This window comes from Diaphorina citri, unplaced genomic scaffold (assembly GCF_000475195.1).
Source record: "Diaphorina citri unplaced genomic scaffold, Diaci psyllid genome assembly version 1.1 scaffold11, whole genome shotgun sequence".
Taxonomy (NCBI): Eukaryota; Metazoa; Arthropoda; class Insecta; order Hemiptera; family Psyllidae; genus Diaphorina; species Diaphorina citri.
Genome location: NW_007377450.1, coordinates 424134 through 448322, shown reverse-complemented (window position 1 = coordinate 448322; position 24189 = coordinate 424134). Strand labels below are relative to the sequence as shown.

General features: G+C 37.2%; 2 protein-coding genes across 2 annotated transcripts in view; one reads left to right on the top strand and one right to left on the bottom strand.

The window, feature by feature from the left end:
- Position 1: 1 nt before the first annotated feature.
- LOC103506373 (EH domain-containing protein 1-like) lies at positions 2-16687 on the top strand. The gene is given in 10 exon segments (XM_026821289.1): positions 2-530; positions 703-976; positions 1280-1392; positions 9221-9735; positions 10221-10240; positions 13717-13932; positions 13980-14116; positions 14366-14880; positions 14883-15288; positions 15639-16687. Coding segments are annotated over 10 exon segments (2886 nt in total). The 5' UTR covers positions 2-175; the 3' UTR covers positions 15974-16687.
- Positions 16688-19916: 3229 nt separating this feature from the next.
- LOC103506363 overlaps positions 19917-24189 on the bottom strand; it is a 6116-nt gene continuing 1843 nt past the window's right edge. The window contains exons 2-7 of the mRNA XM_008470750.3: positions 23063-23297; positions 22668-22718; positions 22221-22330; positions 21445-21637; positions 20853-21063; positions 19917-20602 (exon numbers count right to left, since the gene is read on the bottom strand). Coding sequence (XP_008468972.1) covers positions 20251-20602; positions 20853-21063; positions 21445-21637; positions 22221-22330; positions 22668-22718; positions 23063-23297 — 1152 coding nt within the window. The 3' untranslated portion in view covers positions 19917-20250. The remainder of the gene's footprint in view (positions 20603-20852; positions 21064-21444; positions 21638-22220; positions 22331-22667; positions 22719-23062; positions 23298-24189) is intronic.

Here is a 24189-nt window from a genome sequence, read left to right as displayed (position 1 = left end):
ATATTTTTCTGGACAAAGTTCCACATTAAAAATCAGAAAGGAGAAAAAATATGATGAAGAAAAAAATAATGAAAACTACCAAGAGCCATATCCTGGAGAAGAAAAAAATAATGAAAACTACCAAGAGCCATATCCTGGAGAAGAAAAGAATAATATTAAAGTATCCCAAGAAAATATGAAAAAAATAGATCAATTAAAAGAAGAATTAGAAAAATGTATGATACAAAGGCAAATTTTAGAGACGAATTGTAAACAGAAAGCAGAACTTACTACGGAAACAGAACAACCCCATGAATCTAAACATGACTCAAAAGAGATCGTAAAGAGGGATATTGATGATGAAATAAATAATGCTCTCATGGAGAACATTAAAGGATCGCAGGCAAATTATGAACCATTTGTGGATGATGAAAATTCTATTAAAAAAGATGAGAGCATAAAAGAAGACATTCAAAACAAATATGAAACGAAAATTACACATGATTTAAATTATGAACCATTTGTGGATGATGAAAATTCTATTCAAAAAGATGATAGTATAAAAGAAGACATTCAAAACATGTATGAAACGTTTTACAGCTTTCCCTTTTTAGATTCGCAACTTATAAATATATAATCATCCAAGCTTATTTCACCAACATAATATGTTCCATGATTTAAATTATGAACCATTTGTGGATGATGAAAATTCTATTCAAAAAGAGAGCATAAAAGAAGACATTCAAAACAAATATGAAACAAAAATTACACATGATTTAAATTATGAACCATTTGTGGATGATGAAAATTCTATTCAAAAAGATGATAGTATAAAAGAAGACATTCAAAACATATATGAAACGAAAATTACACATGATAATGCAGATTCAGGAATTGAAGAAATGATGTCTGATTATTTTAATGCAGCTTTAGATGATGAAATCAAATTTTTCTGTGGCACTCATATATGGGTTACCGGAACGTCACCGGAAAAAAAGTTCGTGGTACACGTGACCCAAGAATACCGTAGTGCTCGGACGTTCCACGACAATCCACTCGTCATAAGAAATACATTGAATTGTAACCCATCAGTGAGCTACACGTATCAGAAAGGAAGCAGTTCGGGTCACCCACATATGAGTTTCATGTACCTCGTTAGCCTATGGGTGTTGCCCATATGTGAGTTTCATGTACCAGGTTAGACACGTCTGACACTCATATATGAGTTACATGGCGCTCAACGTGTTAATAGTGTTACCTAGTAGTTAATAAGACCCGATATTCTTCTCTCATGTTGCAGTGCTCAAGCTTTTGAAAATCTTGGTCTCGCATTGGTCACAATATTGGCAGGCTTCATTGTTGATCAATATGGTTACGTGTGGCTAGAGAGATTCTTCATGGCAAATTTAGCATGTAAGTATTCATCATAGTGGGAAACACTCAATTTTTGCACAAATTAAAATGTTATGTCTATTTCCACAATATCAAACATGTGATAAGGAAATGATATTTTAGTTAGTTCTAAAGTGCCGTTTATTTCATTCCTTAATCCCCAGCCGTTTCTGAGATATAAGCGTGGTTCGCAAATCACGAACCACCCTGTATACAGTAAAATAAAAAAAAATAAAAATAGAATAAATACCTAATATAAATAATCATACCGGTATTTTTTTTTTTGCAAGATTATCTTTATTTTAATCTTGTATATAAAGTACTCTAGAATAGTACGTTATACGTTAATACATATACGAGGTGTAAGAAATCAGATTCATTGTGTCATTGCGACTGTCAGAAATATCCATGCATAAGCATACAACCGCAATAATATTCATTACTAGCGGGATACCCGCGAGCTTTTTGCATCGCTCAGTTTTCGGCCAAAAATTTCGAATTTCTTGAATAACTCGCGAACGGCTGGCTTTAGGAAATTTTAACCTAGCCTATAACCACCGCCATAAAAATATGAACCTGTGTACAAAATTTCAAGTTTCTACGACACCACGGCAACCTCTTTATTAATAAGATAATCATTGTACTTTCTGTTATTAATTTCCCGTCTTTTTATTAATTTGTAAGTTGGAAATGAGCAAACTAAGAGCTCCGCCAATGCGCCAGCCCATGCATGTGTGATATGTAAAAATAAATTCGACTCAACTGGGTGAGCTCTTGTTTGGGACATTGAGGGTGCTCCACTGTTACAAACCAACGTTCACGAAAACCGATAGATATAGGTGTGTCCAAACATAATCGACCGGCCGTCGATCGACGAGGAAAATCTATGTTGTCGAGGCAGTGTGGACGGTTCAGTCGACATCGATCGTATGGCCGGTCGATTATGTGTGGACACACTTCAAGATTAACACAGTGCACTGCACACTGAATTTCATGAAACGTGATTCATGCAAAGAGTTTCTGTAGTGTGCCACACTTCAAGATTAACACAGTGCACTGCACACTGAATTTCATGAAACGTGATTCATGCAAAGAGTTTCTGTAGTGTGCATTCCTTTTTGGCATTTTTAGGACCAGGAACACCTTTATTTCACTATTACATTACGAAAATAAAAAAAAAGTGCTCTGACGCTCCACCCTATTCCACAGGTCTGATAAATCCGTAATATCCTGCAAGTTGTGGATTTGTCAGAGATGAGAATATAAGCTTAAATATAACTTCTCACTCCTTTGGTTTCACAACTGAACACAGATTCTTATTATTTAGTAAATGTGCTGTCCTCACGAGGCTTATGAGTTACTTACTCATTAAGCTCCTCAATTAATTTTTTGGAGTCCTTAGTGGGCCCTTTCTAAATCCACCACAACAATATAGATTTTTTTATTAAAAGCCACACTTTCTACAGAGTACAGATCTACAGATTGAAATAGGTTTCAATTAGGTGATACATAGTTTTTGAACATTATGTGATTTGAAACACTGTGGTACGGTGTGTAAAAACGTCACTAAATATTCACTACACTGACGACACCCGATCATCCCAAACAAACTCCATCTCCACGATTCTATTTTATACCGACGATAAACAGAATTTATTTAGGTCGCCCTAGAATGCTTGAACAATGTTTAGGAGGGGAGCGTTTACATCCAGGAATATGGTGTTGTGTCTAATAGCATCATTTAGGAATCAGATTTCAGTGGTGTGAGAGGTTGCAATGAGAGTGAGAGGATCAAGAAGGAAGAAAAGATGGTGCGGGCATGTTGCGATTATAAAACTGTAAAAAAAAGGAAAACATTTAGGAATCTAAAATAATTTTTCCAAAATTGCCAATACGTTTGAAGTAATCGAAATGAGGTGAATAAGCATTAGTGAATTGGACAAAGAATCCGAGGTGCATCATCGTTGTTCACATTTGTGTCAACATGGAGTAATTGCTCTGATGTTTGTATTTCCCTCTGTAGGTAATCATACTCAGATGCAATACAGAAAACTGACATCAGTGACATCAACAATTAGTGAATTGGACAAAGAATCCGAGGTGCATCATCGTTGTTCACATTTGTGTCAACATGGAGTAATTGCTCTGATGTTTGTATTTCTCTCTGTAGGTAATAATACTCAGATGCAATACAGAAAACTGACATCAGTGACATCAACGTGCTGTTTATAATATCACAGGGGAAGAGAAAGAGTCCAAAACTGGGGTGGAGAGATAAAGTTGAGGAAAACTCGTGAGAGAAGGATTGACGAAGGGAGGATAAAATTGGGTAAAGGTGCAGTAAAAGAAGAAGGAAAATAATAATAGATGCAATACTGAGTTGTTCAACACAATCACTGCTATCTTTAGGGTACGATGCCCCCGGACCTGAAACGTCATTGTTGTTTCTTGAAATAAAACAACGCGGAAACGCCAAAACGAAACGTCGCGCTCATAAAAACGCCAAATGACGCTGTTAGAACATCATGTTCGAAACAGTAAAATTACTTTTGATTTTTTTACGTGAGAATAATCCGCCATGTCCCCCTTTTGATAGTGGTGTAAAGAGCGGGCACAGAATGCAGTAGGAACCAAGTGCATGTTTACATTGACCCACCTCACCTTTACCAAAGCCTTTTACCATACACAAAAACTCCACTCTGAGGCTTAGGTGTAGGGGCCACTGAACTAAAAGATGTGTTAAGCTTCTACGAATCTACCAAAGCCTTGTACCATCATCTGGGATCAACCATTTCGATACGATTTAAACAGAAAATTATTCGAAGACGAAGAGCAAGATTTGTTCAAAGATTTACAGACTCTTCCAAAAAATGCCATTATTAGGAAATTAAATGACGTAATCAAAAGAGCAAGGCTAGCTAAAGTACACGCATTCATCATAGGAGCACTTAGAGCAGAAATGCCATCAACGTTTCCACTCGAGTTACAACTCGAGTTGGAAAATAATCGAGTAGAAAATAATCGAGTTGAAAAATCTCACTCGAGTCCCATCACTAGAATGCAGTAGGGACCAAATGCATGTTTACATTGACCCACCTCACCTTTACCAAAGCATTTTTCCATACACAAAAACCCCACTCTGAGGCTTAGGTGTAGGGGCCACTGAACTAAACGATGTGTTAAGCTTCTACGAATCTACCAAAGCCTTGTACCATCAATATCAATGTACTGAAAATTGTATTAAATAGGTACGTCTCAACTGTGTGGAACATAATTCCGTATAATAATTACTAAATTTTTGCCATGGTCGAGGGGCGCCTAGGAGTGAAGCTTGGCGAACCAAATTGGGACGTCTACTAGGGGGAAAATTGTGTGCATATGTTTATCACTTATATTTGACGTCCAGTTGATTCAGCGGATGCGTTAGGTCGTAGAGTCTAAGAGTTAGTCGATGGCACCGACCATGCAGGTTGGTCTTGGTACAGAATTCCGTGATTCTTACCAAAAAAAATCGTACAATAGCGCACAACGTCGAATGAAGAACCATTGTGTACCATGGATTACCTCAAGGGCGCTTACGCTCAGGTGTAGGATGTCTTCGGACAGTCTTTTTTTCCGAAAGTATGCGTGAAAATGAAAGCATGAAACTAAAAATTCTTCCCCCCACTTCGACACTGGACCCTGTTCCCTTGGCATCGCCCCAGCAGTGACATCTTGAGACTAGGGCTACCCCTTCCTAGTCCTCTCATGTGAATCATTGTCTAGTCACGTGTGTTTGCCTGTACCGGGCCATAATCTACCTATGTATGTTATTCCGCACTACTCATATGATAAACATAGGAGAGAAACACTAGCAGTGACATCTTGAGACTAGGGCTACCCCTTCCTAGTCCTCTCATGTGAATCATTGTCTAGTCACGTGTGTTTGCCTGTACCGGGCTATAATCTACCTATGTATGTTATTCCGCACTACTCATATGATAAACATAGGAGAGAAACACCCACTGAATGGGAGAAAATCGGAGCATAAAAAGAGGAGGAAAGAGTGGTCGAAAGGTTGGCGTTATCACCAAGAAGCGGTTTTTTACTGACGCCAAAGTGGAAGAAAAGAAATATCAAGTGATAAAACAATAAATCCTTCTGTTTTTATTAACAGTACCTAAATCCTTAGGTACGTCTCAACTGTGTGGAACATAATTCCGTATAATAATTACTAAATTTTTGCCATGGTCGAGGGGCGCCTAGGAGTGAAGCTTGGTGAACCAAATTGGGACGTCTACTAGGGGGGAAATTGTGTGCACAAGTTTATCACTTACATTTGACGTCCAGTTGATTCAGCGGATGCGTTAGGTCGTAGAGTCCAAGAGTTAGTCGATGGCACCGACCATGCAGGTTGGTCTTGGTACAGAATTCCGTGATTCTTACCAAAAAAAATTGTACACTAGCGGCGCACAACGTCGAATGAAGAACCATTGTGTACCATGGATTACCTCAAGGGCGCTTACGCTCAGGTGTAGGATGTCTTCGGACAGTCTTTTTTTCCGAAAGTATGCGTGAAAATGAAAGCATGAAACTAAAAATTCTTCCCCCCACTTCGACACTGGACCCTGTTCCCTTGGCATCGCCCCAGCAGTGACATCTTGAGACTAGGGCTACCCCTTCCTAGTCCTCTCATGTGAATCATTGTCTAGTCACGTGTGTTTGCCTGTACCGGGCTATAATCTACCTATGTATGTTATTCCGCACTACTCATATGATAAACATAGGAGAGAAACACCCACTGAATGGGAGAAAATCGGAGCATAAAAAGAGGAGGAAAGAGTGGTCGAAAGGTTGGCGTTATCACCAAGAAGCGGTTTTTTACTGACGCCAAAGTGGAAGAAAAGAAATATCAAGTGATAAAATAATAAATCCTTCTGTTTTTATTAACAGTACCTAAATCTTTCCATGTTTATATGTAAACAAAAAAATAATTTGATTTCGAGCTTAATTTCACTAAAGACCTTTAAATTCCAAATCTTGTTGATGAAATGTCTCAGCTAAATAAACTGGGACCCAGTACCTACTACTGGGATACTTATTTTGTACCACGAACCAAAGAAGTATTTGATTGTACCACTTCTACCTCTGAATAATTAAGCATCAATTAATTATTAATCCACCCTCTTTACATGATTTTTATTCCTATTCTTCCGACTAACCATTTTTTTTATAATTGCTTGCTCTTGGAGTGTTTTTAATTAACTAAGTATTGTAGTACCCATGTATAGGTATATTTATTTATTTATTTCTCTTGCCATTCTTTCTTCAACAAAAAAATAATTTGATTTCGAGCTTAATTTCACTAAAGACCTTTAAATTCCAAATCTTGTTGATGAAATGTCTCAGCTAAATAAAGGTACTATAGGGTTGGGACATCGAGATGAAAACATCGATGTTCGATACATCGATGTTTTTAAACTTCGATATATCGAGTATCCGATATATCGTAATCAAAAACATCGATGTTGACATCGATGTTTTTGTTCCGATGTATCGATGTTTTCAAAACATCGATGTCGATGTCCCAACCCTAAGGTACTACTGGGATACTTTTTTTGTACCACGAACCAAAGAAGTATTTGATTGTACCACTTCTACTTCTGAATAATTAAGCATCAATTAATTATTAATCCACCCTCTTTACATGATTTTTATTCCTATTCTTCCGGGTAGACAAGTGGTGCTTTGAGACAATATTGATGTTGTTAGAAGACAAAATTGTAAGCGGAAGCCTGAAAGGGGAAATTACACTATTTCCAATTGGGGTGAATACATGTTTTTAATTATTTTATTAAGGAAGTGAAACATACTAGAATTGCTTCTATTTTTGTGAGATTGAGACCACACGTGAAGAATTAGAAAACGTTATTTGGTATCAAGTTGTTTGACGTTTTTCATATCTGCCTTCAATACAACTACAAACTACCTTGAGGACTAAAAGGTTCAACACTCACAGCAACACTTCTATTAAAATTTATTATCCTCAGTCCTTATACAAAAGTATTCATTCATGAGTCCAACATGAGAGCACAGGAAATAAACGGAACTAGACCAATCAGTCAGCTAAGTACTTGAATTACCTAACAAAGCGTATGACCCATGACCATTGACCAATCAAACACAGATTAGTTTTTCATATTTTGTAGCAGTCCAAAGATTTTTGAAATGTGGTTCAACAGTCTCACTTTGGTCCAAAATAGTAGAGCAACTAGGAAACATAATAATAAAAGGTAAAAAAATCCCTTCTAAACTTTTCATTCCCTGATTCGCCAAAGCTTAAGGAGCAAACAATTCAATATTTTGAAAAGAGTTTTAAATTCGATTCGATAAAGTTGATACCTATGGTCCATACAACATTTTCTAGCATGACGCAGGTAGACTTTATTGTAACAATTATTGTTCCGATCTGACCGAAACCTCATACAACTAAATCAATTCAACAAAAACATTGGGAGGTATAGCTAGATTCTATCTGCGATCACCTCACACCTCAAATGCACAAACTAAGGTGTGGTCTGGATGAACGAACATCATTGTTCGCTCATTGTCGTATCAATTAATGAGAGTTAGTACCGTCGGTACCTAGTCATTTCGCATTGCAGGGTCTAATTGTCCTAATTACTAAGTTACCTCAGGGTTCCATGACATTATGAAGTCATTTGTTCGACACAGATAACGAGAATGTGAAAATACTTGAAATCGTTGAAGAGGCCTCAGAATATAGTAGGTTTCATAGAAATAACTAGATTGGGTAGAGTAGGTATTAACATTCATATGGGCAAGTTTAGTTAATTTCATACCGACAGAGGTATAGGTGGTGATCCATACTTTCATACTTGGTCCCTAATTTTACTTCTCCTTGAAATTTTCAACAAATAAGCAGTCAAGTCGATAGAGACGAATCCACACAAGACATACATTGAAAGATTGAAATCGTTACAAACTCCACGAAACAACAGGGAGCTCTATTACGTAGCTAAAATCCAAATTGTATCAAGTCCTTAAACACTTACCCAAATTACAAACAACTTAAAACGCATGGAAAATAAAACTCTCATCTTACACACAAAGTGCAGTCTTGAAACACATTGGGATTGATTGAGAGCCAAAAATATTTTTAGATGGAATTTGATATTTCACATGGAAAGTCTACATTGAGGAGAAGACACATCATTCACACTTCAGCACTTTCGAAATCCAGGCTTGAAAACACTGGGGAAATAAATCTGCCAATTTTGGATGTAAACACAATGAAACATGAATGCTATCAACCTAAATACCTTTGTGTGATGCAACAAAATAAATTCTATGGCTTACCTAAAATTTCAGATAAGGTATTGATGAGAGGTGTTGCAAAATTCTCGAAATGTTCACAACATGATATTGTTATGAAATTAATCCAAGTAGGTACCTAAATAATAGGAATAAATCTGCCAATTTTGGATGTAAACACAATGAAACATGAATGCTATCAACCTAAATACCTTTGTGTGATGCAACAAAATAAATTCCATGGCTTACCTAAAATTTCAGATAAGGGTATTGATGAGAGGTGTTGCAAGATTCTCGAAATGTTTACAAGATGATATTGTTATGAAATTAATCCAAGTATCTAAATAATAGCATTATTAAAATTCTTTCCAAAAAAGTAACAAATACCTAATTGTTCTAGACCTGCTTTAAGATCATAAAATTTTCACAGTGATGATTACTAAATATTAAATTTGACGATCTGATTTCAGGAATACGCATCGGACCTGAGCCAACAACCGACAGTTTTGTGTCACAGTGAAAAATGATTACTAAATTAAATTTGACGATCTGATTTCAGGAATACGCATCGGACCTGAGCCAACAACCGACAGTTTTGTAGTAGTCAAATATGACGAACGAGAAGGTCTCATTCCCGGCAATGCACTCGTTGTCGATCCCAAGAACCAATTCAAAACACTAGCTAAATTCGGCAACAATTTCCTCTCGAAATTCCAATGTTCTCAAGTGAACTCTTCAGTATTAAAACACATAACCATTGTAGATACACCTGGTATTCTAGCAGGAGACAAACAACTGATAGATCGAGGGTACGACTTTGCTGGTGTCATCGAATGGTTTGCAGAGAGGGCTGACAGAATCATCATTTTGTTTGACGCACACAAACTTGACATATCGGACGAATTGAGGCGATCCATTGAAGGTTTGAGGAGACATGATGACAAAATCCATATTGTTCTCAATAAAGCTGATATGATTGATCATCAGCAACTAATGAGGGTGTATGGGGCACTCATGTGGTCTCTAGGTAAGTGCAATTTTCAGGAAGAGGTCTCTGAACAATGAACATGTACTTAGTACCTAGTTTCTTTTGTTACATTTCTGGATCTACCTTATTCAGGTTAAGTAAATTAGGCCCATAATCACCCTTCTTTTATGCATACTGGCAGAAGTGCATGTATGAGTAATGAGCTTTTTTTCTATTGATCATCAGCAACTAATGAGGGTGTATGGGGCACTCATGTGGTCTCTAGGTAAGTGTAATTTTCAGGAAGAGGTCTCTGAATATTTACTAGTTTCTTTCGTTACATTCCTGGATCTACCTAATTCAGGTTCATCCATATAGGTAGAAGTGCATGTATGAGAAATGGTCTTTTTTCCTCCAAAACTGGGGTGGAGAGATAAAGTTGAGGAAAACTCGTGAGAGAAGGATTGACGAAGGGAGGATAAAATTGGGTAAAGGTGCAGTGAAAGAAGAAGGAAAATAATAATAGATGCAATACTGAGTTGTTCAACACAATCATTGCTATCTTTAGGGTACGATGCCCCCGGACCCGTAAATTTGTTCATTCACTTCTTCCTACTCTTGTCTTAATCAATTCAAAGACCGATCTAATCTGTCTGGTGAAACTTGATAATACAAATGAGAGTTAGTACCGTCGGTACCTAGTCATTTCGCATTGCAGGGTCTAATTGTCCTAATTACTAAGTTACCTCAGGGTTCCATGACTTTATGAGGTCATTTGTTCGACACAGATAACGAGAATGTGAAAATACTTGAAATCGTTGAAGAGGCCTCAGAATAGAGTAGGTATCATAGAAATAACAGCATTAGGTAAAGTGGGTATCAACATTCACATGGACAAGTTTTTGAATAGCGAAATTCACACTAAGACAGTCTCAGTTACAGTTGGTCCATACTATCATACTTAGTCTTTAATTTTACTTTTCCTTGGAATTTTCAACAAATAAGCAATGAAGTCGATAGAGACGAATCAACATAAGTATGAAGACATACATTGAAAAATTAAAATTGTAACAAAACTTGACGAAACAACAGGGAACTCTATTACGTAGCTAAAATACAAATTGTATCAAGTCCTTAAACACTTACCTAAATTACAAACAACTTAAAACGCATGGAAAATAAAACTCTCATCTTACACACAAAGTGCAGTCTTGAAACACACCTTCACCCTAGAAATGGGCTCGTAAAAATAAAGGGGTTCCTGTGGATCGGAAGTCACTATACTTTCATATTCTGATAAGATATTGGGTAACTTTTCTATTTTTTAAGGAGATGATTAAAAAAGGTGGCTCAAGACAAAGATTTAACAACTCTACACTAGTAGGTACCTATACCTATAGGTTCATTAGAAAATATAAAACTCGAGATTTGAGGCAAGAGCTAGTTAGCACCAGTTGGTTTTAGATAATGTAGGTAGGTACAAGGTATTCAAGGTACTAAACGTACTGTGCCATTTTTTTGTCCTAAATTTAGAGGATTTTCCAAGAAAGTTCTCATTATGGTTCCGAGAATTTATGGTGGTATTCCCAGTTTTTTTTAGCAGATAATTCTCATGATTTAAATTCTGCGCACGCGATTCCTAATTTGGCAATTTGTTCTCTTTAGGTAACGATTGAAACTTACATAATTATGATGTACTTGCAGTTGACGTGTGCAATCATTCGAATCTGAATTTCTGAATAGTTATGTAGGGAGGTACCCACTCCAGTCTAGGTACTGTGGGCACTATGACAACGACAAAAGAATGGAAACCAAAAATCGATGATGAACAAAATCCAAGTGGCCTAATGAACATGAAACGTGTCCTCAACACTCAATAGTTTTATCCCTAAATTTGGCTGAAATTGCTAAAAAATCTCTTACTTTATCCCTAATTCCACAAACACATAAGCCCGGATCAAAGTCCTTGCCCCAAAATCAACGACTTATTTCCAAAGGGAATTTCCCTAAGAGTTCTTTGGGTGGAGTATTTCGACTTTGTCCCATCTTGTGCCGCCTCCCACGTGTGTTGCAGAGGAAATGTGCCCACGTGGTTCTGCTGCCGAGATCAAAAGATATCCCAAACAAACTCCATCTCCACGATTCTATTTTATACCGACGATAAACAGAATTTATTTAGGTCGCCCTAGAATGCTTGAACAATATTTGAATACATCAAGAGTATAAGTGTACCTCATAGAAAAACCATCACCGACAGCCTTAGTTATTCTCCCTATTTTTGCAATATAGGTGCTCGTAAAAAATAGTGTAAAATAGGTAATATTTCGCAATTTTTATGTCGGGAATTTTTTCTGTCAATATTTGAATACATCAAGAGTATAAGTGTACCTCATAGAAAAACCATCACCGACAGCCTTAGTTATTCTCCCTATTTTTGCAATATGTTGCTCGTAAAAAATAGTGTAAAATAGGTAATATTTCGCAATTTTTATGTCGGGAATTTTTTCTGAGCATCCTGGCAGGCTTGTCCCGTTAGTTGAACTTTGCACCCTTGGAAACAATGAGGAAAGAGAAGTGGGTTCAGCTTTCTTCTTCTTCGTCATCTTTTTTCCTATTAAGTACAATAAGTATAGGGAACCTATTTTTTTTATTTTTTATTTTAGATTTGACCTCTGTGTTCTGATCTCCTGATGTTCTGGCCGATCAAAACAACTACGTGCGCGTGATAGGTAGGTAAGTAGGAAAATCGTCAATTTCAGAGTTGCATTTAGCTTCCTAACTTAAAAATAAGTTTGTTGTTTAGAAGTAGTGTAATTTTTACATGTTCGGTGAATGTTTCTTTAATATTTTCATGTTCGTTGAAAATTTCTTGAACGCGTCTAACTCTAATGCGAATTTAAAAACACATTAAATGAATTTCAGGTGTATCGTCTACGTTTGGGAAATTGTTTTTAGAATATTAACCGAAAACGACCATTTTTCGTTGTCTTAAAATACTTTTTAGACAAAAAATAAACTGCCTAATAGCCTAATAAATCGAAATAAACATTGTTTTCTTTTACGAAATAAAATATCTACCTATTAATAATTTTCGACACATTTCTTGTTTTGTTTGGTGTTCGAAATTGTAAATTGTAGTTGAATTTTTAATAACCTCTTCAGAGAATAATGAAAAATATCCAACTTTTTTAAAAAGAAATCATATACCCTAAAATCTAGTTTGTTGTTTAGAAGTAGTGTAATTTTTACATGTTCGGTGAATGTTTCTTTAATATTTTCATGTTCGTTGAAAATTTCTTGAACGCATCTAACTCTAATGCGAATTTAAAAACACATTAAATGAATTTCAGGTGTATCGTCTACTTTGGGAAATTGTTTTTAGAATACCGAAAACGACCATTTTTCGTAGTCTTAAAATACTTTTTAGACAAAAAATAAACTGCCTAATGGCCTAATAAATCGAAATAAACATTGTTTTCTTTTACGGAATAAAATATCTATTAATAATTTTCGACACATTTCTTCTTTTGTTTGGTGTTCGAAATTGTAAATTGTAGTTGAATTTTTAATAACCTTGAAATTGTTTGACTTATGATATGTAAATTACTGGAAAATAATTAAACGTCTTTCAAACTCAACTCAACTTACTCAACTTAATACTTATCTTTATTTGAAACTCCAAAACTTAAATTCTAAAAAATATAAAAATCAAAACAAACATTAAAATTATCCCGCTTCGACAACAGTTGCCAATCAGCTGATCCAATCCTATCTGGTTGGATCATGATAAGGCAACTGATGTCGCGGCAGGATTACACGATGCGTGCATCGTGCGGACCAAACCTCTTCAGCGAATAATGAAAAATATCCAACTTTTCTAAAAAGAATTTCATATACCTACCCTAAAATCCAAATCACCCAACACCACTTAAACATGTATCTCGTCATTTCTTCTACTTGTCGGTTCTCAACTTTTAATCAATCACCTCTAATTTCGAGCATTTCTTTTACATAACCCAAGTCCTCAATTGTGTCTTCCACTTTCTTTGTTTCTTCTGTGCGAGTCCAACTCTTCTCACCGTGTTTATAATGTTTAGTTTCCTCAGCAAGAACCGTTCCAAGAACCCTGAGGTGTTCGAGAATGTGGTCGAAGGGCTCAAAGTCATCTACAACAAGAAGTTGCTGCCTCTGGAACAGGCTTATAACTTCCACGAGTTCCATTCACCCACCCTGACCAATGCTGACTTTGAGGCAAAACCCATGATCCTGCTCATTGGCCAGTACTCCACAGGAAAAACCACATTCATCAAATATCTTCTGGAAAGAGATTTCACTTCCACGAGTTCCATTCACCCACCCTGACCAATGCTGACTTTGAGGCAAAACCCATGATCCTGCTCATTGGCCAGTACTCCACAGGCAAAACCACATTCATCAAATATCTTCTGGAAAGAGATTTTCCTGGTGAGTTAAAAATGTTAGATTAGTTTAGGAGGGGAGCGTTTACATCCAGGAATATGGTGTTGTGTCTAATAGCATCATTTAGGAATCAGATTTCAGTGGTGTGAGAGGTTTCAATGAGAGTGAGAGGATCGAGAAGGAAGAAAAGATGGTGCGGGCATGTTGCGATTATAAAACTGTGATTAGTTTAGGAGGGGAGCGTTTACATCCAGGAATATGGTGTTGTGTCTAATAGCATCATTTAGGAATCAGATTTCAGTGGTGTGAGCCTCTGGGATCAACCATTTCGATACGATTTGAACAGAAAATTATTCGAAGACGAAGAGCAAGATTTGTTCAAAGATTTACAGACTCTTCCGAAAAATGCCATTATTAGGAAATTAAATGACGTAATCAAAAGAGCAAGGCTAGCTAAAGTGCACGCATTCATCATAGGAGCACTTAGAGCGGAAATGCCATCAACATTTGGAAAATCAAATAAAAAAAGAGAACTAATCAAAAGTTTAAATGTTATTTATGCCAAATTACAAAGAGAACATCGTATATCTCCAGGAGATTTTCCTGATATTCGAAAAATGCAAGAACTTCTCGAGCTACAAGACTTTTCAAAGTTCAACTACCTAAAACCTAGACTAATAGAAATTGTAGATAAAACTCTCACAGAAGATATCGGTAGACTAATTCCAATTGATGATTTAACTCCACCGTCCAATGAAACTGCAGTTGAAGGAGGAGCATTTGAAGGCATGGAAGATGTTATAACTCCATTCAAAGAGAACATCGTATATCTCCAGGAGATTTTCCTGATATTCGAAAAATGCAAGAACTTCTCGAGCTACAAGACTTTTCAAAGTTCAATTACCTAAAACCTAGACTAATAGAAATTGTAGATAAAACACTAACCGAAGATATCGGTAGACTAATTCCCATTGATGATCTAACTCCACCGTCCAATGAAACTGCAGTTGAAGGAGGAGCATTTGAAGGCATGGAAGATGTTATAACTCCATTCAGTAATCGTAGGAGTGAATATAGTTTAGAAGAATCAGAGTGGTGTATTGCCAAAGAGAAATACGACTTGATATTCAACAAACTAGCACCTAACAACGGCAAAATCACTGGAACTGTGGCCAAAGCGCAAATGATGAAATCAAAACTTCCAAATTCAGTTCTAGGTATGTATTACTTTCGATTCGTCAAAAATTGTAGAATATTTTATCTCTATCTAAAACTTAGAAATTGTGTTTAATTCTATCGAATTAGAAGGACAAGTCAATGAACTCAACCTAACAACGGCAAAATCACTGGAACTGTGGCCAAAGCGCAAATGATGAAATCAAAACTTCCAAATTCAGTTCTAGGTATGTATTACCTTCGATTTGTCAAAAATTGTAGAATATTATTTTATCTCTAAAAGTTAGAAATTTTGTTTAAAGCTATCGAATTAGAAGGACAAGTCAATGAACTCAAAGTCTTCTCGTGGTCATTTATTTAGTAACGTTCCTTCTATCTTCAATTTTTACAGGTAAAGTTTGGAAACTCTCCGACATCGATCAAGACGGTTACTTGGATTCCGATGAATTTGCTGTTGCTATGCATTTGATCAGCAAAAAGTTAGAAGGCCACGAGTTACCAAATGAACTTCCTCCCAGTCTACTGCCACCAGCACGGAGGAAACGACAAGAAGGCAGCAATAGTAGTAAAAGATACGAAGGTAACCATTTGACAGAGCAACAGAAGCAGCTGAACAAAGAACTAGAAACCAAATTTCGGGCCCAGGTCAGGAATGGGCCACAGCTGCAATTTAACTCGCACCACTTGAAACGAGAATTTTTCAAAGATGTAAATCCAAATCCTTGATTATTGAACCTAAAAGACTGGGTTTTCTAGGTTTGGCCAATCAAGTTCAGTTTGTGCACATTATAAATATTTTTTAGTGTTGTGTATAGCTGGTTAACAAAATCTACAATAGGGAAAATGGGTCACCACCTAGAATCAATTTGTGAAAATCTTCCGTTCATTGTTCCTAACCATTTTTTTTATAATTGCTTGCTCTTGGAGTGTTTTTAATTAACTAAGTATTGTAGTACCCATGTATAGGTATATTTATTTATGTATTTCTCTTGTCATTCTTTCTTTATTTTCATTTATATGTTTCTGTAAATAATTTCTTCCAAAATATGACCAACCACCCTCACCTTGATTAATACTCGTGTTTTCTCATCTACCTAATATCTCCCGTTCCAATTAAATTACACGTGCCTTAAATTCTGAATGAATTGGGTAGGTATTTGTAACTAATATTACTGTTTTATTGTATGACCACATATTATTCATGTATTTTGTAATGACGATAACCCATTTTTGTAAAGACATTTAAAACTTATAATTTGTTGTTTATTAATTTGTACCTAGCCATATTATTTTACAAAAAAATACCCATACCTACATATTTGACAAAAATTATATTAATACTACATAACTATGTAAAATTAAGTTATTTTGTATATTCTCCTATTTTGTGTGGACATTAAAAGTTAACATACAAATTTAGACAAATTAACAAATTTCAGAGATGATTCTGTTTTAATTTACCTTTTATATTTTCAATTTGATTTTCTCAATATCTCTACCTAAGTTCCTAGGGAAAGTAACCTCCAGAAATCAATGCGTTATGCGTAGACTAGACTTGCAAGCCGGAGATCCCGGATTCGAAATCCGGCTAGGTCAAGTTCTTTTGGACATATTTCCTGATCATCCTGATGTATAAATAAATAATCTTCACAGTAGTGCTCTGTCTGCGCAGATTGCTGCATAAGTGCATACGATTTCTGTCACTTCAAATTGATCGCCTACTCATACAACGTAAATAGGAGCTCCAGCAATTTATTCCTTTTCCATTTGTTGACTTGTTATCTAATAGCTCAGTCAGAATTGTTATGAATGCCATGATGATTGTTCACATGAAACATGCTATTTTGTGTGGAAATTAAAAGTTAACATACAAATTTAGACAAATTAACAAATTTCAGAGATGATTCTGTTTTAATTTACCTTTTATAAATTTATATTTTCAATTTGATTTTCTCAATATCTCTACCGAAGTTCCTAGGGAAAGTATATAACCTCCAGAAATCAATGCGTTATGCGTAGACTAGACTTGCAAGTCGGAGATCCCGGATTCGAAATCCGGCTAGGTCAAGTTCTTTAGGACATATTTCCTGATCATCCTGATGTATAGATAAATAATCTTCACAGTAGTGCTCTGTCTGCGCAGATTGCTGCATAAGTGCATACGATTTCTGTCACTTCAAATTGGTCGCCTACTCATACAACGTAAATAGGAGCTCCAGCAATTTATTCCTTTTCCATTTGTTGACTTGTTATCTAATAGCTCGTCTCAGTCAGAATTGTTATGAATGCCATGATGATTGTTCACATGAAACATGTTTGAGACAATATTGATGTTGTTAGAAGACAAAATTGTAAGCGGAAGCCTGAAAGGGGAAATTACACTATTTCCAATTGGGGTGAATACCTACATGTTTTTAATTATTTTATTAAGGAAGTGAAACATACTAGAAATGCTTCTATTTTTGTGAGATTGAGACCACACGTGAAGAATTAGAAAACGTTATTAGGTATCAAGTTGTTTGACGTTTTTCATATCTGCCTTCAATACAACTACAAACTACCTTGAGGACTAAAAGGTTCAACACTCACAGCAACACTTCTATTAAAATTTATTATCCTCCGTCCTTATACAAAAGTATTCATTCATGAGTCCAACATAAGAGCACAGGAAATAAACAGAACTAGACCAATCAGTCAGCCAAGTACTTGAATTACCTAACAAAGCGTATGACCATTGACCAATCAAACACAGATTAGTTTTTCATATTTTGTAGCAGTCCCAAAATTTAACCCATTCCAAATTTTTGAAATGTGGTTCAAAAGTCTCACTTTGGTCCAAAATAGTAGAGCAACTAGGAAACATAATAATAAAACGTTAAAATTCCCTTCTAAACTTTTCATTCCCTGATTCGCCAAAGCTTAGGGAGCAAACAATTCAATTTTATGAAGAGAGCTTTAAATTTCATTCAATGAATGAAGTTGATACCTATGGTCCATACAACATTTTCTAGCATGACGCAGGTAGATTTTATTGTAACAATTATTGTTCCGATCTGACCGAAACCTCATACAACTAAATCCATTGAACAAAAACCATTGGATGAAACATGCAACGATCTCAATGATTCTTGCCATGACCTTTCTGTTCTTGTGACTTTTGACTCCTGGCAATCTATGCAGCAGTAGGTCAGTTTCTGGAGTGATCATTGCGTTTAATGTCTTAATTGTTGCAGTCCCAGTTTTTCCTTTTTGTCTAACACAGTTTTCTTAGGAGTTTACAGCCTAGTTCATATCGACAATTGGACATTCATCTGTTTTGTCTATTAGTGTATTAGTAACTTGACTACTTTTGAGTATGACATTTTTACTTAAGAATACCTAAAGTTGTCCTTCGGCCAGCCACTCACTATCAGGTAGTTAGGAGTTTACAGCCTAGTTCATATCGACAATTGGACATTCATCTGTTTTGTCTATTAGTGTATTAGTAACTTGACTACTTTTGAGTTTGACATTTTTACTTAAGAATACCTATAGTTGTCCTTCGGCCAGCCACTCACTATCAGGTAGACCTTACCTTACAGGTACACCTGATCAGGTCCGCCTGTCAGGTCTAACTGATACCTGATGAGCACACACACTATCAAGTAGACCAGACAGGTACACCTGATCAGGTCCACCTGTCAGGTCTACCTGATAGTGAGTGGCTGTCCTTAGGAAACCTACGCCCAAGCGTCCTAACACAAGCACTATTAGTATTGTGGAGGTAAAGACGAAGTGTACAATAAGATGCTTGGTTTAATGAGATAGCGTATTCACTCGTAATTAAAGCCCATTGTATTATCTCCTTATCTGAAGTACGTACGTATGCCTGACTGTAGACGCTAGATAGTAGACGCTACGTACCTATGTCAAGATTAGAAAGTAAGGGCGAGTGAAAAATATAGACTGAGCAGTAAGAGAGAGAGGGAGAGAGATATACTATTTTACATTACATCTTGTAGGAAAAAATCTAAACAATAGATAGATACTTACTAGATTCATTAGTACAAGTGTAAGGTTTGAAACAGGTGTGATTGATAAAACAACACATGACATTATCTGTTATCAATTTTTTTATAATGGTTCCCCTTAAGCAACAATTTTAGAGATGACATCATAATATGTTTAACTTGACCATGAAGGGGTTCCCAAGAAAAGCCTCGTAAGGCCAAATAATCAGCTCACAATAATCAAATTCCTCTTCTTTACGACAATTCTGCTGCATGAATTGGGCCACTGAGAAGAACTTAGTAGGTTAACACAAGTAAGTTTCGTCAATCAATTATTGGATTGGTTTGTATTTCAGGTAGAAAAAGAGTATAAAACGTAAATTGTACGGACAAACTGAAACAAAATTAAGAAAGCAAATAAAAGGCGGGGTACAAAATTGATTTCTAATCTTTTTTGGGGTGGGATGGAGTTTTGTTTATTTTTTTGTGGCACTTGATTTATTTTGGGAGTTGGATTGGTTTGTATTTCAGGTAGAAAAAGAGTATAAAACGTAAATTGTACGGACAAACTGAAACAAAATTAAGAAAGCAGTAATTAGTAATACAGTTAAAGAGAAAGATTACGTACATTATTTTATCCCTTTCTTGGGATCCCACTAAATAGAAGTTAAAAACAATTGTTAATACCTACCTATTCAAATCCAAAGCAAACAGTTTTATTAGAGTTTTTTTTTGTACAAAAAGTAATAGAAAGTAATAACTACTTCACTGAGGTAAAGTCAGAAGCGATTTTCGACCATGATATTCAGATACGTACGAGTACTTTACGTACATGTAAGTTCTGATCAATCAGGTCATCATTGCGTTCGCAGTCTGATTATGTTATGTTTGACCCCAATAAGGATTTCCCATCTAAAACTGCCGAGGGTCTTGGTATTGATATACATAAGAAGGGCTCTCGTTATCGGCTATAACGCCCTGGCCCTATGTCACTGCGACCTGGTTAGAGGGGTCTTAAGCATAGCTGTGATCCGGATGCTGCAGCGGGCGTCTCTCACTTGCAGAAGCCACGGGCGGGAATCGATCCAGCTCCCGTTTGATAGCCTCTATGAGAGGCACTGCTGGATCACTTGGGCTCAGTACACCATCAGCCAGGACGATGGCAGGCTCGAGTGTCGGTCGATGGAAAGGTCCAGCGCTCAGCGGACGAGCGTGGGGTCGGGATCCGGGGGTCGAAGGGTTCGTATCCCAGGCACCTCGAGGAGAGGCCATACCGTTGGAAGTGGACGGGCGGACCGGGATGAGATCCGTGGAGGTGCGTGGCCGAAGGTGACTATCCGGCGTGACAACTTCGACACAGACAGGCCTGATGAGGAAAGTGTGGGATTACTTTGAGATGAGGGAGAGAAGATGAAGGAAGTTTTTGGGTGTAGAGGAAGATTTCAGATACACCCGAACAACGTCCGTTCGATCTTTCAAAGGAGGTCAGAGAGATTTCGACAATAAAAAAAGTTTAGTGATCAACCCTGTTTACACGATAAAAATCGTTCCTCTCCACCCCTTCCCAAGAATAAAGCAAATTACCTCATTGAGTCAATTTAACTATCCTAACTTACCTAATGACAGCAGATTTGGATCGATTTTCGCCCGTAGTTGGACTAGTTTGAGGTGGACTATTCCTCTCCGAATCAATGGAAGAGCTTTTCGAGCTGAACAGACTGAAAGCGTCGTCCAGAAGTTCATGGAATCGCTTCCTCATGCCTCCCACACTCATGTTGGGCTCAGAAAGGATCTCATCTTCATCACCCGTTGGAGAAGGCGCCAAATCTGCAAGAGAACGAAAGTGTGGAAGGTCGCTAATTTGTTGAAGTTGACGTGACTTCATCGTGTGACTTACTTTCCCTGTCCGGAAAAACCAATGGCAACGTCAAATATTGCGCCAGTGTGTTGCAGTCTTGATTGCGGTTTCATTGCCTGCTATTAGATCGTGTGACATCAAGGTACACCTTTTTATTAAAATTTATCGGTATTTTTCAAGTCGAATTATCTTGGGACCTAGAAGTCGTAGAAGGAAAAGAAAAAAATCCCTAGTTTCCTCGTTTTTTTTCTTCTGCTATTCAACTTAAAAAAAGACTTGCATAAGACCTTGTTTAGACTGATGGAATACTTTTAAGTCTCATTCTGACAGTATAAGCAGGGGTCACTTACCTGATTTACTCTGTTTCTGTACTCGATGGCAATGGAGGTCCCATACTATGGGCCCTATGACACCTGGATCCCCCTCAACACTCTTGTGACGAGTGAGGGGAGGTTGTGAAGGCAGAACGGATGATGGGACATCCTCGTGTTCTAACATATGGGATAGAGGCTCTGGCATTTCAGCATGACATTGTGTACCAACCTATAAAATGATGGAAATCCAGGTCATTCTTTCAAAACATCAAAATACATAATAAAAATAGCTATACCTATGGTGATGATGACTCACATAATAATCAAATGGAAATCAAACCGAATAAGGGTTATTGGAAGGAGGGACATTAAACGAAAGAACAACCCTTTCAATAGCTTTCAAAATGGTTTTTCCTTCATAAGGTCCCTACTATTCCTCACAAGGTCCTACGATTTAAAAGCACCCTCAATGGCAGAATTTATATGTATTTTTCTACTTCAAAATGTTTGTACTTTTCTCTATAAGCTGATCGGGCATACTCTTTTGAGCAGTGCTACCAACTTAATTCAATTACCTATAACTGACACTGAAAAAATTCGAAAACGAAAGTGGGTCGCAAACGACCCCGTGGGAATAAATGGGTTTTAAGCCCGTTACCTGTGGAAAGCAATTTTGTACAGTCGCCAACTTAATTCAATTACCTATAACTGACACTGAAAAAATTCGAAAACGAAAGTGGGTCGCAAACGACCCCGTGGGAATAAATGGGTTAAGCCCGTTACCTGTGGAAAGCAATTTTGTACAGTCTAGCCAGTCTGGGTTCGATCTCCGCGGGGGTCAAATAAAACTGAGCAGCGTGAGTTTTGAGAACGGTGACTATCCAGTACCTCTCATCCGGAATGGAGGGGAGCATTTCAGCACCTCTGAAACAAGGAACAGTTTTTAAAAATTGAGATATCGTGGAAAAACGGCACAGTTGAAGTTTGGAATTCTGACATTTGAGAGTTTGTTCTTCATCATCTTTTGCTTTGCCATGTTCTCGTTCAGACAGTTGTGACTAGGGAATTTAATTTTAAGAATCCAATAAAATGGAGGGGAGGGGTGGGGGCCATGGAGGGAAAATGTGACCCGGAGGGGGTTTCAGGGTGGGCGTGGGGTGGATGTCGTAGCAGTCTTGGCCTCCGAAACAGTCGTCTGGATCCTGGGAATAGGTAATTTGGGAAAGTCATTTTATTTCGAATAAAAACCACCAAAGTACTTTCCAGGACAGTGTCCTTGTTCGAGAGCTCGTGTTGAAGAGATTTGATATCTGTAAAGGAAATGACAAGGATTGTTTACTTTCTATTTTTATGTATAGAGGGAACTGTCGCGGCTGAGGTCTTATATTCCCGAAAGCGAAGAGAGAAGGAAGACAGAACAGGAGAAAACCAGCCGTTCCGAGAACGAACCTTTGGTATTGGTAAAGGTAGGGTCATCGGCTTTAATAAACGCCCATGGTCACTGCGACCTGGTTAGATCTTTTGTGACATTGAGAACGAACCTTATCTGTTTAAATCCATTCCGGGCGGGAATCCAACCCGCGGCCTAGCGCTTACAAGGCAGACGCGCTACCAACCAAGCTAACTAGGCTGGCTGGAGAAAATATGAACTTACTTTCAACACTATTCTGCAGTCTCGTCTCTAGTTGATGATATTTGTTCACCAAGCTCACATTAGTCTCCTCAAGTTTCATTCTATCCACTAGTGTTTCTCTCATCTCCGCTTCCAGTTTCTCTATGGTGTGAGATTTCTCTTGACTTCTACGCTTGAGCTGTTTCACCCTCTCTAAAATCATTCGCTTCTCGTCGGTAAATGTTTGATTCTGAGCGACTATTGTGTTGCATTTGGCCTGAAACAGATGATTTGTTGGTTCATTGTCACTGTATAACTTGATAACTTCTAAAGGTCCATTCTCCGTCACGCAGACGAACTGTGTCCTTGCTGGATAAGTGTGTACGATTGATCCAATGTAAAGTAATATATGGAACTAGAGTAATGTAAGGTGACGAACTTATCCGGGACGGATAAGTGTGCATGGAACTTGAGGTTTTTATTGGCGGGTAAAACAGATGAAAATTTAAAAAAAAAAAAATTTCATGTCATGAATATTTAAAATGCCGTTAGAATATGCCAATGTCCTTGAAAATACATGAGTGTCGGAGTGTACCAAATTTTAAGTCCATCGCTTCCAGTAAAAGTGGTTCAAAAATTAGTTACAACCTTTGACCTATCAAATGGAGGTCTCAAATTAAATAAAAACGTGGACAAATCTGAGCTTGTGTGAAGGAAAGAAAATATGCTTTTACGTGAACTATCAGGCAGTCGTTAGATTTGAAGATATTTCTGCGAATTTTGATGAACGTTTTAGGGTTAATAATATGCCGAATAATGACCAAAGTCTGAGCCTAGCTCAGATTTGGATTTTTCCCAACTTTTTACATAGGAATCGACCATTTATTTATAATTTTTACCCATTTGCAACTGCTCCATTGAAATCCTCATTCTCACACCCTAATGTCTTCTACTTCTCCCCCCGTACAGACACATACGACATGATAACAGAACAGGAGCCGGGAGGTTCTGGGTTCAAGTTTACAGTGGCGTATCATTTCGAGTCCAACGTCCGAACCAGTGGCGACCGGTGTCATCCAGCCCGCATGAAACGTCTTGCCCAGGAGAGGGAACTGTAACTGCTATGGTCTTATCGTCCCGAAATCGAAGAGAGAAGGAAGACAGGATAA